At 35.7% G+C, this 16,266-nt stretch overlaps 1 protein-coding gene and 1 non-coding gene across 4 annotated transcripts in view; one reads left to right on the top strand and one right to left on the bottom strand.

Moving 5' to 3' along the window:
• Positions 1 to 16,266, top strand: part of LOC149078735 (3-hydroxyanthranilate 3,4-dioxygenase-like) — an 85,533-nt gene that overhangs the window by 31,710 nt on the left and 37,557 nt on the right. For all 3 annotated transcript variants that reach the window (XM_089240836.1, XM_089240837.1, XM_089240835.1), the window contains one exon: positions 5,810 to 5,891. In XM_089240836.1, the coding sequence (XP_089096962.1) occupies positions 5,874 to 5,891 (18 nt within the window). In that variant the 5' untranslated portion in view covers positions 5,810 to 5,873. The remainder of the gene's footprint in view (positions 1 to 5,809; positions 5,892 to 16,266) is intronic.
• Positions 15,834 to 15,905, bottom strand: TRNAA-AGC (transfer RNA alanine (anticodon AGC)). Its single transcript has one exon. It is a non-coding gene; the product is annotated as a tRNA-Ala (tRNA).

Here is a 16,266-nt window from a genome sequence, read left to right as displayed (position 1 = left end):
ACCTAGAGTAAACTAATTTGATCATTTAGTTCCGGAGAAATTCAGTCGTATGTTTCAAAAATCTGCGTTTGTCGAAGTAATTTTAGTAGGTTTTGGCGACATTTCGATTTTTCCCTTCACTGATGTCTCAGCTCATGTACCTGGTCATTAAATACGGATATCCTGCAGATAGATGATATACAGTCGAATCCCTTTATAACGAACGCCAAGAGACAGGAGAAATCAATTCGTTAAAATTAAATTTCGTTATAAAAAAATTCCAGGGTACCTAGCATTGTTCCTATGCAAACTTATTTTGGAAATTAGAAAAGTGTTCGTTAAAACGAGATTTTCTCTACAACGGTATTCGTTAAAACGAGATTTTCTCTATAACGGTATTCGTTAAAACGAGATTTTTGCTATAACGGTATTCGTTAAAACGAGATTTTTGCTATAACGGTATTCGTTAAAACGAGATTTTCGCTATAACGGTATTCGTTAAAACAAGATTCGACTGTAGTATCACCTTATAGGATTTTTTTTGCGAAATCAAAATCAAAAAACCCGATATGGTTTATAGTAAGCTCTTTCGGAAGCTGATGAAATGGAGAAGCTTTTGGCAAATTTGACTGATTGTAGCTAGAAGAGTGTTTGCAGAATTGGTGATTAAAAAATTTGACAAAACAATACGATTTTCAATTTCGCCATTTTTCAGCTCTTGTAGCTTGCCATTAAAACCAGATATTTCGATTAAATTGGTGTCACCTAATAGAACCTTTTCTGCTTTTTTCAAACGAGTGCTTAGTGCTTATTTCGCTTCACAAATTCTGCTTTTTTCATAATATGACACATTTTGCCCCCCCCCCCCCCCATAATCGATTATCCACCATAACTCGAAAACCGTTTGGGATAGGACAGGGGTTAGTGGGGTATTTCATGATCAACTTGAGTTCGTCTATCACTCCCTTTCGTTTGGAAGACCCTGTATATGTCTATAATTATTATTATGAACGTTCCTAAAGTTTAGGGAATTCATTTTTACCTCTTCACAATAACGGACGAAATATTTCGTCCAAATTCCAGGGAAAGAAATTCACAATATCCAGTTCTCTGTGCATTCTTTCCTACCTCCTCATCATCATGAAGGTCTCTTGTAATCCCAAATTGAAGTTTTTTAACCTCCGTCCTTTCTGTACTCCTGTTGATGATTCCCCCCCCACATGTAATGCGTCTTTCTACTATATGCATGTAAGAGCGAAAGAGAACACTTAGGATGAGGGTAAAAAGAGAAATGTATACTTACTACTCTACTACTTAACCGTACACACACCTCGTACACATTTCTATATGGAATTTCTAACGAATTGGTACATGCCAGAACGTGAGTGTAGGTATTGCGAACCTAACGTGAAGTTTGTTTCTGTGTAAGTTATTTATGAAAAATTATTATGTAAGTTTGTTATGTGTAACTTCGCCATCTGCCATCCATTTTTCTAACCATGAGTTCCACCGTTTTAGGCCTGTTGCTCTCTGTGGCGAGACATATTAACAGAGAGATCGGCTCGTATTTGCGCTATACCTACTCTATTATCTACAATTGTATAGAGAGTATATAATAGTTTCATTTGTTGAATAAATAGGAGATGCGACGACCCAGCCTCCCAGGAGGTGAAGAGAGGAAGTTGTCTTGCACAACAGCTCTGGGCGTGAGCGGTCGTCAATCATAAATGTCTTATCTACTTCTCTGTTATGCAGTTTTCATTTTTTCTATATTTTTTTCTCTTTTTCTTCCATTTTTGTCCTTGTCTAACGTGCGGTTAGGTTAGAGCAAGGTTAAAAGATTTATAACCGATTCGTCCAATATAGATCATTCGAATTCGATGCCATCAGTTTGTACGTGAAGGGGTTAAATTTCCTCAACATGAAAACAAGTTAATGACTGAGAACAAGTGCAAAGTAGGGTGACCATATCTCTTCAAGAAAAATACGTGAATTGGGTTCGGTAATACTGCACTACTATTATTTACCGTGCATGCAACTCATAAACATTCCTCTAGGAAATTTATAATGAATGAGTTACATGCCGGAACGTGTTGTGCGTATGTGCGTAGCCATAACGTATTTATGTTTTTACAGTTATGCTAATTCCGTGTTTTAATTGTGTTACCACATGTCTTCCATATTCCGAAGTGAAAATGGCAAACGCTTGAATTTTTATGGTATTTAAGTCGGGTATTGAAGGTCTGCCCACTCGCTGCGGAGAGAATTTTTCAAATGGGGAGCGGCATGGCCCCCATGTAGCAGGGGGGGGGGATGACAGGGCTTTAGCCCTGGGGCCCGGGGCGATTATCATCATTTTTTTGCTTTTCACGCTATAAATTAGCTACAGAAGGGGCCCGTTAAAAGTCTGACCGAGTGGCCCACAAAAGATCCCAACCTAGGGGCCCCGCTACAGGATGTGGGGGCCATGGAGAGCGGCTCCCCCCTTGAAGTTGGAAAACCAACTTCAGCCATTCACCAATTGTGTTGCCAATGGGGTTTGAACCTGGATGAATCCAGCACGATGCTCATACAGCATCGAACTTTAATGCTGCAAAACACGGGAAATCCCCAATTGTTGCCAATAGTAAGTATATGTATATATAAATTTGGTAATCATCGCTAAAATCACTAGAAAAAACTGCCAAAGGCGGGAAGCGTTACTGCCAATTGCAATGGTTGAACGAATAAAATGTGGTAAGGGGAATTGTGCAATCTCTATATATTTGCTACTTATTCCTGTTACAATGTTTCCACTTTTGTTGCATCAATTTTTCTCGCAACGGTTGATCTCAGTTGATATATCGATTATCGTCCATTCGTATTCCAATGGGAGGGACGAGATAATCGATCTTATATCCTGTTCGGAATCGATTGAATCCCAAGTGAAAAAATTCATCAGATATCAAACTGAACACAGTGCACACCATCAGCCTGATGAATGTTATACCGATACTTGTTACGCTTTGGTTACTTTCTGATATACCTTGACGGGTATCGGAATTGATTTACTATAAATAGATTATCGATCTTTATAATGCCATACCATATTTGAAGTGGAATTGTTTCACCGAGCAGAAGCAGCAAATGAATGAATAGATTCATAGTTCCGATACAAGAAGGCATGGGAGAACCATCTATAAGTCTTAGGCATCAGGTACAATCAAACTTTGCTCAAAAACAGATGTTAATAAACGGCGTGAGGTTTAGAGGTGATGGACGTTATACCGAGGTCTCAAGCCGGTTTTACACTAATACACAAAATGATACGATAAGCGATACAACTTGCATCTCGACACGGACATTGGTTAAAAAACCTCATTGTACCCGGTCGGAATCCAGGTTTTTTAACCAACCCGTGTCGAGTTGCAGGTTGTATCATTCAACATATTGGTCCAGTGTGTAAACGGCTTGACAGTACATGTTAATCAGCAATCAGTGATTTACGGTGAGAAGAGGGCATATGAAAATGTTAAAGATTAGACCTATTCATATTTCATTTATGATAATTGGCGTAAACTTTTGTCATAGCACAGTATAGCACTGGATAAACCTATATAATGCCCGACATGCCAGTGGCGTGCAAAAAGTTTGATTTGCCATATATTTTTTTCGACCAGATGCCGGACGCACATATAAGCCCCGTTCACATGTGCAAGATTGGGGGGTCGCTTTTGTGAAAATTACCGGCATGGCAACTTTTTTCCCCTCATAGGGAAAAAAAGGTGGGAGAGCTCATTACACACAAAAAAGCCCATCTTTCTTGGGGTGGATTGGTGGTCGACACCGACCTTCTCTCCCATAATCCTTTGCGCCGCGAAAACTACTGCAAGCTCCTTCGTCAGCCATCTTGAATCAACCACTTCCGTTCAACCCACGTAACCAGTGATGACTTTCAGAAAGAAGAGGGTGATTACTGGCATAAACTAAACATCATGCGTGAATGGTGTGTAGCGAAAATCCTCGTTACCGGGAACTTCCCGGGATAATTTATTGCACATGTGAACGGGCTATACAGGGTAAATAGGTAACAGGGCGCATGACATTTTACTGGCGAACCGTAGATCGTAGAAGTATACTTCTAATTAAAAAAAGTTTCCAAATAACGTGTAGACCTCAGATACGTCAAAAAAAAACTTCTTAGTTTGCGGACTGATGCAAAGCTACTTACTTTCGTTACCTCAAACAAAGCAGGGTTGCATGGGAAAAAGTATCAAATAACTCGCATCGTTCTCCCCATGAAGACAGCTATCAAGTACAAGCTATTTGACTAAAAATGGATAGCTGAACCCAATAACCAGGGAGAACAATTGTACGTGCTCCGTGCAATTTTGCAAGTTTTCAAAATTGCAAGTGTCCAAAAGAGATAAAAATTCCGCAATTGATTCTAAAAATTGTAAATATATTTATGCTACATTTCTCTTCTACACAAAAATATTGGAAAAAATATCCATCATAACAACATAGGACACCTGCTGCCATCTGTCAAACAAAAAAACTATCTATTATAATATCACAAGTGAAGTTAGCTGTTGGTTTCAAACCGGTATGCACACCATGAAAACAAACAAAATATGATATGATACTATATATAATTTATTTTTATCCTGCATACTGGTACGAATGCACCGGTACTTTGGTTTCATGCACCAAAATACCGGTAAATATGTTTTTATAGTTCGGCGCTAGATTATTTTTCATAAACATGAAGAAACAAATACTAACCGGTATTTTGACTCATAAAATTTTCCCCGTTATGCAGAGTAAAAACTAAAAAAATATAGTTTCAGACTACATGTTGTTCACTTTCATGCTTTCATGCTACACACCGGTTTAAAACCAATAATTATTCTATTTTGAGAATTATTACAGCAAATAGTTTCGATTTTAGACAATAGCATAAAGCGATTTCACGTATTTATGATACCAATGTATAAAAATATGAAATATCATTAGTCAGAAGGTTAGGAAATTTTCACCAATTTTTGCAAATTATTTCTCCTATTTATTCTCAGCGGTCTACTATGAGAAAAAGTTGAACGACACTAAACTAAACCGTACAAGGCCCAAGCTTTTAGTGCCAATAGGTAATTCCATTCATTTGCTTTACACACTTCAACGCTATATTGCTTTCTAAACAATTTTTCTCTCAAGATGCCCCGGTTTTTATCAGTGAACTAGCGTTATGTCTCGCTTTCTCAGTCGCGTGATCCGTCCGGTTCAGTACCGTAAATGGACAATTCTATGTGTGAGTTGAATTGTAACTTGGTGACTTCTTTTCCGACGCCAACAGCGCGGAAAATTGTAAAAAGCGGTTTGACAAATTTTAGATTTTTTAATGGTGATCACATTTCTTTGGAAGTTTTGTATTTCTCTCTCTTTTCAAAATTTGATTTGAGTCATTTCAAAAATTGTATTATTTCTATTTTGTTTATGCAAGTAAATAAATTTGTGTATTTTTAAAATTTTTTAAGATAAGTAAATCTAGTAATAATCAATAATATTTTTCTGGGCCATGTAAAATATTGATTTCTGTAATCTATTATTTTAAGTTACACGCCCAACCGGGAAGATAAATTTTTGGAGATTTGTCCAGCCCTGAAACAGTAACTTTGTATGTAAGAAGTTTAATTGAACTGGACTTAACAGAAGCTAATAAATATTTTCCGGATTCTAACCCTATAGAGACGCTGCTATGTGGTGATTATATTTCAGTTTGATTCCCATGATTCCAATTGATAAAATTCACCTAAAATTTTCTTATTCATGATTGTCTTATAACTTTCTATAGGTATAAAGATGGTCAACTGAAATGCTTTTTTGTCGGCGGACCAAACTCACGTAAGGATTTTCACATGGAAGAAGGAGAGGAGGTGACTAAACATTTTTACTTTTTTGTACTACGGTATTAATTTGCTGCTTCTGTAATTTACTTCACGTGATGCAATTACCGGGTGATTATAAATTCATGGGACAGACTTTGAGGAGTGGTAGAGTTCAATAAGAGTTCAAGGTAGAGTTTTTTTGTTGTCAAATGATGTACGCCATTATTTGAAGACACAAGAGAGAACTCCTTGATTGCACTCATTATAGGCGTACTTAAATATTTATATATGTGATAAAGAGAGAGAGAGGCTGTTGAATAGTCTTTACTTGTTAACTAGGAGAGAAGACCCTTTAATTGCCTCATTATGAGGACTTGAAGGGATCGACTAGGAGTAGAGGCTTAATGTCCAATCCGCACCTTCTCGTGGTGCAGCCTGTAAGTAGTCAAGTTTAACACGTGGTGAGCGGACGCGGATGGGATTCCTCCAATCCGCACTGGCCAGCGTGGAGGATTACAGCCAAAAACCCTCTAAAAAAGAAATAGAAAAATTTAGAGGAGACCTTCATCTCTCTCTCTAGCAGTGGATTGAAAATGGTGGTTGTTGATGATGATGATGTGTGATAAAACCTGTGTAATTTATTTAAAGTAAAAACATTACCTGTAACAAAAAAAGCTTCATTTTACCTATTTTTTTTGTACAAACATCAATTATCAGTCACTGTTATTATCCTGTTTCTAATAGGTTCTATTCCTCATTATAACGCATAAAATAACCCATCTCCCCCCCCCCCCGTTTTTTTCGAAGAAGTAAACTTGAATTATACGTGTACACACAAAACGATGTGTTGCCACGAGAAAACATTTTGGTGCATTTTCATGGCCCGAGTGGCGCAGTGGTAAAGATGCTCGTCTTCCACTATGAAGGTTACCATCAAGGTCCATGGGTTCGAATCCGGGCATAGAACATTCGACGCAAGTTCTTTACCTACCGAGCCTAGGGCGACCACCGATAAATGGAGCCTTCATTTCCCACCCAACTCCACTGGTTGGAAATTGCCGTATGGCGATATATAACCGTAGTTGGTGTGCGGTAAAGAGGGTGCATTTTCATAGATCTGCCCTGGACGACATAGGTCCCTTGTATTCAGTCTATGTGTTATTTCTGTTTATATGTGATTGTATGTATTTTATTCATAGAAATAAAAGCCTTTTTCTCTCAAAGAAAAAAAAATAATAATTTTATTTTTGCTGAAATCGAGGAAGGAAATAATTTTATCAACTTATATATCATAAATTACATCACGCTAATCATTATAATAAATATAAATATGAATATTCATCCCATATAATGTATTTGTCATGTTAACGTTTTTTCGCAGAATTCATTTTAATCCACTGGGATTTGTAGTCGCACTTAATTCCTCGCTATAGGCAATATAAGCGAAAATATTCAACTAGGCTCAAATATGTCTTCGCCTTCCAACAGCTGTCGAGATTTCCCGTGATTGTATATTATATGTATATGTATAGAATCCCAATAGAACATACATAGAAAATGGACGACAAAAATGTTTACATATTTGGTCAGCCTTCTTGTATTGGTCATACGGGGTATAAATGTGTTTCAGATGATGTGGTGGGAGAACATTGAAATTTTAAGCATGGTCTGTTATAACAGTGAATCGCAAATTTTCGGTCCAAGAGAGATCATTTCCTCGCGGCTCTCTCACCTTGATGATGATTAACTCACTGCTATTTTGCCCAAGCCATCATTTACCAGTGGACTCTCTCACCCATCATTCGTTTATCAGTGGTTCTACTCGGCCATCATTTGCCATTGGTCTCACTTACCCATACTGCCTTACTTGGTCATGGTTTATAGCTAGGGTGGTATATATTCTAGAAACCTTGGTTTATAGTGCCTTACTCTATCATCGTTTACCGGTTGCCAACTTAGCCATCGTTTGCCAGTGGTCTTACTTCGTTACCATTTATCGGCTATCTGTCTTACAATCATTTATCAGTGGTCTTACTCTGTCACACTTCACCAACAACGTAAACAGCCATCATTTACAAGCTATAGTATACTATCCACTTTATTCGTCCATCGTTCACAAGCTTATTTACTTGGCTATCGTTTACACGCTGTCTTACGTTACATCCCAGTGAGGCTTTACTCAGCCAGTCATCGTTTGGCAACGGCCTCAATTACAGGGATCTCTCACTTATACAACGTCTCACTCAAACGTTTCTCTCAGTCATAAGACGATTTCCTGAACTCCCGGACAAAGATACAGGTAAATAATACCGTTCACGTGTATACGCCTCTCTCGCTTATACGTCTTTTTTCATTGCTCCCTTGCACCGACGTATAAGTGAGAGATTACTGTATCGTTACTGTACTCGTTTACGAGCCGTCGTCGTCACCGACGTCGATGGGAAGCACGACGCACACTTTGAGAGCCACTGTGTTATGTTTTATTCAAGTGTAAGTGTAACCAATTTTTTTCCTCTTTTAGTGATCGACGTTTTTCCTCCGGGATCAGAATTTCTTTTGATACCTATTTTTATTTATGATCATTTTTTATTTTTATTAATATATATATTTCTTTATTTTCACCTATATTTCACGTTGAAAAAAAAGAGATCTTTAAAGATCTTATTTTCCAAAAAATAATTATGTTTTTCATAATTTTTCATTGCATCCCGATGATTGTAGCAATGCTCTTACTTTATCAATTAAGGCATAAAAACCTGAAAATATTCTTAAAAAAAGACAAAAAAAAAAACAAAAAAAAAACTACGTATGTATATTTTTAGTTCTTTTATGCAAATTATAAAGTAAATACACACTAAGGACTCTGGAGAAATATACAAAATAATATTTATTCATATAGTCATGTTAAAAATGCATATATTCCATTAACTTTACATTAGTTTCACGCGGATTTTCTTTAATCCTAAAATTTTATCAGCTGTAAGCAAAATCATGACAAAACATTACACGTGAGAATTTTTTCATTTCCTTTTACCTCATTACGCCTAATTTTATATGTACGTATAGAAGCCGTACATATTCTCTCAAAGGACGTTGAAAAAAAAAATTAGTTTTTCTGATTATTCTAGAAAAAAAAAAAGACTACCAAATTCTGTCTTCAGCGTAGTTTTCAGAATTTAAAAAGCCATTTCTTGCAATCCTTTAATGAAATGCAATTTTTAATGATTTGCAATATGTAGATTTTGAAAAAAATTTAGTTTATTTTAGAATTTCAATATCATTTTTATGCCACATGTTTTTTCAGTTGTAAGAAAAAGTATCATTATTATTTATTTATTTATTATTATAAAATAATGTCTGAGGGCTATGCATGAGAACGCAATTGATGGTGACAGAAAAAATGTTTTACATTTTTCGAAAATTTAAAAGCTGGGTGAATCAACGACAGTGGAGGGGAGTAAGTTCCAGTTAGCTGTAGTATGCGGAAAGAAACTAAATTTAAAGCAGATAGGAAACAAAGATAAGATTTATCTTGTGTGGATATGTGTGCATCTTTGCATGTTTGGTATCATTCGATAGAGGAATAACTGGCTTTGTAGAATCATAATTATCATATTATTTTCCATTTATTATATTTTATTGTGACTGATGAACGTTTGCAGCTTATCACATGGGTAGTCCGGTATATTGTTGTAGAGAGCATGCTTTAGCCCGTTGAGTCAAAATGCACAGTATCATGATTATTGTAAAGAGCGTGTTCAAGTCCCCCTTGCGATAAAAAGCTCTGTATAATTAGGCCAGCAGTTGTTTGTTACAGCAACACGGTTGACATAAATTCCGATTTTCGGGCCGTGGTAGAAGAGAGAAAAAAACAATTTTACACAAATAAAATATAATTTTTTTAGGTAATACAGGTAATACAAGACAAGTATTAGTATAGACAAGACGTTATTTTATAAACATAAAAATCAATTCAATGATTAATTTCAAAGTCACAATTTTTTAACTAAACATCTACAAAAACCGGGATTCCATTTTATCTCCTTCGGGCTTGAGGGGTTTGTGGCGCTGCTTGTCTTGTGCAATTTTTATATTCTTATTATGTTTCTTATGCCACCCACTGGCTAGGCATTATATATTTTCTTCTGGTATTGCGGTTCAGTCTAGCTCGAACTGTCGGCCGACCATGTACTAAAAATCTCTCTCTTCTACTTCTTCTATTGAATAACTTAGAAAAGGAGTCGTGACTCAGTATGTTTCCAAAATAACGAGATATCCACTAGCACTCGCGTTTGACAGGTTTAAAAAGATGGTGAGTACTTAGAGGGGGGAAGGGGGAGTTAGAGAAAGAGAGAAGATTAAGTTCATGTTTTACTTCAGAAATAGACACAAAGGAGGACCAACTGTCATTTATAAAATGTTCGGATTTATTTTGTATTTATTCCAGCTTCTCGCTATTACTAGCAGTGTAGGAGTCCCAAATTCCGTAGGCATAGGTGAGAACAGGAAAAAATATAAGTTTGGTAACAGAGAAGTCTAACATCGCGAGTAGAATGCTTGAGGTTGCGGCAAAGAATGGAGAGTTTATTGAGACATTTATGGTAGATATAATCGATATGATTATTCCAGCGCAAGTCTGCTGAAATGATGACAATGAGGTATTTCTATTGAGAAAATTGGGATATATATATATATGTATATGGTGGAATCATTGATAGAATAAGAAAATTCGAGAGCTGAAAGTTCACGAAACACTCTCGTGAGAACCGTTTTAGCAATGTTTAGCGTGATTAACATGACTCTTATCTCAAATTGAAATGTTTGAATAATTACTTGGTTTTTACTTGGTTTTTATTCATTATATAAGGTGTATATTTTTTTAGGATAAATAACTCAGGGGTCAATTTTTTTTGTGCCCATGAAAAACTGAGTTTGCAACTATGAACTCCAAATTTAAAGTATTACACAAATTATAAAAATTTCCTCAACAATGATGTTATTCAAATTTTTCCACGCGCATGAGAAATGAACATCGTGGAAGCACTAGTCTGCTCACTCGAGGGTAATTTTAACTAAACTTTCTGTTTGGAAACTTTCAGCTACGTTAAAAGCTAATTGAAATTACCTTTTGACCCACTCGACGATATTGTGGAGAGGAATTTAAAAATTCTTGTAAAAAAGAGGTAGCTTCAGTTTTATAGAAATTTTATGGAAAAAATTGATACATTAGTTTTCAAGTTATGCAAACAAACTTTTCCCCGTTTTTCCCCCAGGACAAATCTGATTCAATGAGCATGCAGAAATATCTTCTATGTAACAAATTTTGTGTTTCGGAAAACTATCATGTACAGTGGTAGGGGATATTTTTTTTTTATGGATTGTTTCACTATTTTCGTTATTTGTATGATATGGGGATTACAGTACATTTTTTATGAGGATATAAACCAGAATATTACAGCTTTTAACATTTCTGCTGAAATTGTTCATATCAACAAAAGGATAAAGTTGTATTTTTTTTTCTTTTCTGTCACATCACCACCACTTCAAGTCGGAATGAATGTTTTCAGTCAGTAAAAATAAGGGATTGTTCTTTGCACTTTCTCGCCTTATACGCATATTTGCTAGAAAAAGTTTCCTTTTCATTTACTTAAAAAAAAGTCAAATTCACTATTTTTTTGTAAAGTTATAGAGGAAAAATAACTAAAACTTTTCTAAACTAATTCTGATTGTCGGAGGTAAAGGGCACCGCGTCACAAAAGAGAAATTTTACAAGAAAGCAGTTTATTTTTTTATTGCAGCTTTCTATTGAGCTTGCTTGTTTTATAAAGTGAATATCTCTGTTGAAATGGGACTCGATGTCCTATATCTATATGTAGTGTAACGAGAGTACTGCAAATTAATTAAGTTATTTCAATATTGACGAAAATGGACATAGTGCTATTTATCTCCGGCATGCAGAATTAGTTTATGAAATATTTTTTATAATTCACATCAATTGAAAACAATTGAGAAAAAAAAAATACAAATAAAAATCTTTACCATTTATAAATCCATCATCAGTGCAAACAAAGACTCTCTTCTGGGAGCGTAATCTACTCTAGCCTTCAAATGAGACACTGAAATAATTTTTATGCATATACGAATGGATCGGTTCAGAGAATTATTTCTTTTCAACCATTTAATTGCGCAAATATAGTTCGAGATGTACTTCTCTTCTCTGTCTGAGCAAGTGGAAAAATTTATTTTCTCCCCTCAGCAACTGTCGTTTATCTGTTTTCATTTTGTGGAAGATAGATGACACTCAAACTCAGAGGTTGTACAGAACCAACAGAATCGAAAAAGCGAGAAGGGATAAAAGAATATGAACAAACCAGCCAGAGAATAGGAAAATTAAAAAAAAAAGTTTATTCGCATCACTTTCGTTTGCATTAAGTTTCGTTGAAAAATCACCAACGGAAAAGGAAAATACAAGGAAAATACAAAACTCCTAATTCATTTCGACACGCTCTGGGTGCCGTCTTCAGAGGATAAAAAATATATTGCTTCCGTTGGTGATTTTTCCGAGTATTATTAGGCAAGGTTACATACTCTTCCATAATAAAGACATGAAGTTCAATGTAAGCTCCCTTAGCGGCCATACAGATGCGTAAATGGCACTCAATCTGTTGTCTAAGCAGTATTCTAGGTGTTATCAAATCTACTGCGGCAGAGATACGCTATTAATATGGATCAGCACGCACTGAAACTTATGTTGCGGCGTCCACATGCTACTACTTATGTTATTTGTAGGATAGTTTTTCCCGTTTTTATTTTTTCTCAGAAAGGAAAGAAATACCTTGCTAACAAACATGTCTTCGTAGGGCTCAATGGAACTCAACTTATCCATGGTCTATGAAAGAAGTATTACTTTTTAGATGTCTCAGGTTTTCGAATTCATAATACTCGTTACGTATCATTTGATCTGAGAGATAGTTAAGGTGTCTACAGAGGAGAGCAGACTAATCATCAGTCTCTGAAGAAACAACAGGTCTATTTCTAAGTGATGTCTCTGACATTTTTGTTAAAAAGCGGGACAGTGTGATTGATGATTATAGTGACGTCATTTGTTCAAATATCGCAGAAGAGTCGGCCTAGTATTTCAAAGAGCAAAACAATGAAAGGGTTGATAATCTCGCGATGTTTGTTATTCTAAGTTCACAGAAATGCCATAATTTAATTTGAAAACTATTCATAAAATACTCAATTCATTGGTAAATTTCTATCAGTTGATTCTACAGTCGCTATGGTGATAAAAAGTCTCGCCACGGAGAGCAACAGGCCTACAACGATACAGTTATTCCAACATTAATTGAAATTGATGACAGATGGCAGCACACTACGCATAACATGCATTATGAATAACAAACTTCCCGCCAGGTTCACTAAACGTACACGCGCATTTCAGCACGTACAAATTCATTAGAAGTTCCGCAGAGGAATATGGACGAGATGCATTTATGGTTTAATATAGTGGTAGTTGATTCTACAAAATACCTTAAAAGAAATCATAAGAGATTACATTAAAACATGTCTTGGAAACTTTTGTTCATATGAGTAGGAACTCGACTAATGGTTTGACAATTAACTTTTTAAAATTCTGAAATCCAGGTCGACTTAATGTTAGCCACGACAACAATAATTAATTAGCTGATTCCGGATGGATGGACAAACATAAAAAATGGCTCCCGCTGGGATTGAAAATTTTTAGATTTTAAAAAAAAGAAAATTGTTGAAGAACAAAATTTAAGAAGTGAGAAGTAAAAATTAATGTATTCAATAAAAAAAAATATATATATATATATATTCCGTATGAATCCCATAAAAATAAAAATTCTGCATGTATAATTATCATTTTCATTTATTATATTTTATTGTGACTGATGAACTTTTGCAGCTTATCACGTGGGTGGTCCGGTATATTATTGTAGAGTGCATGTCTTTACCCGTTCAGCCAAAACGCACAGTATAATGATTATTGTAAAGAGCGTGTTCAAGTCCCCTTGAACAAAAAGGCTCAGTATAATTGGGCCAGTAGTTGTTTGTTATAGCAACAAGGCTGACTTATAAATTTCGTTTTTTGGGCCGTGGTAGAAGAGAGGAAAAAAAAACAGTTTTACACAAATAAAATATAATTTTTTTTGGTAATACAGGTGATACTACATATTAGTATAGACAAGACGTTATTTTATAAACATAAAGAAATTCAAATTAATTCAATGATTAATTTCAAAGTTACAATTTTTTAACTAAACATCTACAAAAACCGGGATTCCATTTTATCTCCTTCGGGCTTGAGGGGTTTGTGGCGCTGCTTTGTCTTGTGCAATTTTTATATTCTTATTATGTTTCTTATGCCACCTACTGGCTAGGCATTATTTATTTTCTTGTATTGGAGTTCAGTCTAGCTCCAACTGTCAGCCGACCATGTACTAAAAATCTCTCTCTTCTACTTTTTCTATTAAATAACTTAGAAAAGGAGTGACTCAGTATGTTTTCAAAATAACGAGACATCCACCAGCACTCGCGTTTGACAGGTTAATCGAGAAAAAAGACGGCGAGTACTTAGAGGGGAAAAATAATATTAGGAAATAAAAATGTCTAATAAAACTAAAATGTAGCAACCCAATATAAAAGCATATACCCGAAAATAATTGATAATATATAATACTAGTTATAATATCCGTTGTTGCCCGGGTTTTCTTCAATGAAGCTTTCCGGATCACGTAATATCTCCCTCTTTCTTTGAGGGACATACAAACCGTGTCTATGGTAACCAATATTAGGACTTCCTGCGCGACTTCATGAAAGAAACAAATCTAGGTTTAAAGAAACGTAGAAATGAATGAATTAAAAGACAATACACAGAGACGTTAATTTTCATGATTGAGAGGATATAAATAAAATGTTGAAATCATTGTTATTGCATGAATATCCAACTCAAAAGTAGGTCCGGCTAATTACTTCATATTTTAACTCCTGGGCTTCGCATCTCTAAGCGAACTCAATATTTCAAAAATCGAGAATCAATTCAATTTTTATAATCATTGATGTGGCGGAAAACTTCACTAAATTTCCGCATTTCTACAGTAAAATCGGCAATTTTAACACTGATTTCTATGGGGAATCATTCTTTGCCTTGCCCTCAAAGTGATGCTGATGATGGTGTCTATTCAAAAAGCTCTTATTACTGGGTGAATTGAATAAAATGACAAACCATTATAAAGGCATAAACTATTATGCATATACTGACAGCACTGAAGAAATGACAAACCATTGTAAAGACATATACGCGTCTTAAACGTATTGCTAGGGAACCACAATAACCAAAGTAAACGTTCCGAAAGTGATCGTTGAGGCCCAAAAACGATTGTTGCCATACGGTTTTTTGCCCATTTGGGACATTTGTCCTGCTCTGACGAAATTTTAAAGTAGCCTATCGTTCAAGTCGGGTCCCATTTGGTATATATGCAAAATTTGGCGACGATCGATCTAAAATTGTAGATTTGTATTGAGAACATACACACAGACAGAAAATCAATTTTATATATATAGATATACTGCCCATGAAAAACATACCGGTTGCCTCATCTAAGTATGAATAGCTTCTCGATTTATACCAGTATGGCTATCGTACTTCTTTTGTAAATGTGTCAAATGTGTAAGAATTCATGATGGAGGTAAGCTATTTCTTTTATTGATAACCCTATTAAAGAAACTCCCTGTGACAAACGACGTGGAATTTCCCCTTACTAAACGATACTGGCGTCCCCATGTCGAAGCAGTCGAGTGACGGTGTATTAATAACTTATGGTCTATCCTACACATGACGTCGCTCTCCCTTGTTAATACGACAGATATTATACTCCCTTGTTAACACTCAGCCAGTTTTCCGTATAAAAATCTGGCTGAGTGAGGAGATGTCGAATGTTTCAGGAAAGAAAAATTCATCTCTGCCCTCACGAGGACTCGAACCCCGATATCTCGTTTGCTGGACGAGTGCTCTACCAACTAAGCTACGAAGACAGAGAGAATTCCCCCTCCTTGGAGCGTATGTATACACTGAATGGCTCCGTGCAATGAACGGTGGCAACATTCTGCTAATAGCTCGCAGATGACATCAGGGCCACCAGATGGCGGTATATGACGAAAAGCGTCACTCTCCCTTGTTAATACGACAGATAAGGAAAACTGGCTGCGTGAGGAAATATCGATGTTTCAGGAAAACATCGATAAATAACAGAAATATTTCTGTTTAGACTACAACAGAAATATATTTTATTATATTTTTTGAATTATAATCTATTTGATATTTGTATAGACCTTACCCATTTTAAAACATAGTCATAGTTTAACTTATTTCATCTGATTATTTTCTGAAATCGAT

This window comes from Pholcus phalangioides, unplaced genomic scaffold, assembly GCF_987345545.1.
Source record: "Pholcus phalangioides strain wild (caught in Gottingen) unplaced genomic scaffold, Ppha-v1.0 ptg000013l_1, whole genome shotgun sequence".
NCBI classification, from domain to species: domain Eukaryota; kingdom Metazoa; phylum Arthropoda; class Arachnida; order Araneae; family Pholcidae; genus Pholcus; species Pholcus phalangioides.
Note: the sequence above shows the minus strand (reverse complement) of the source record. Positions and strands in the feature narration are given on the sequence as shown.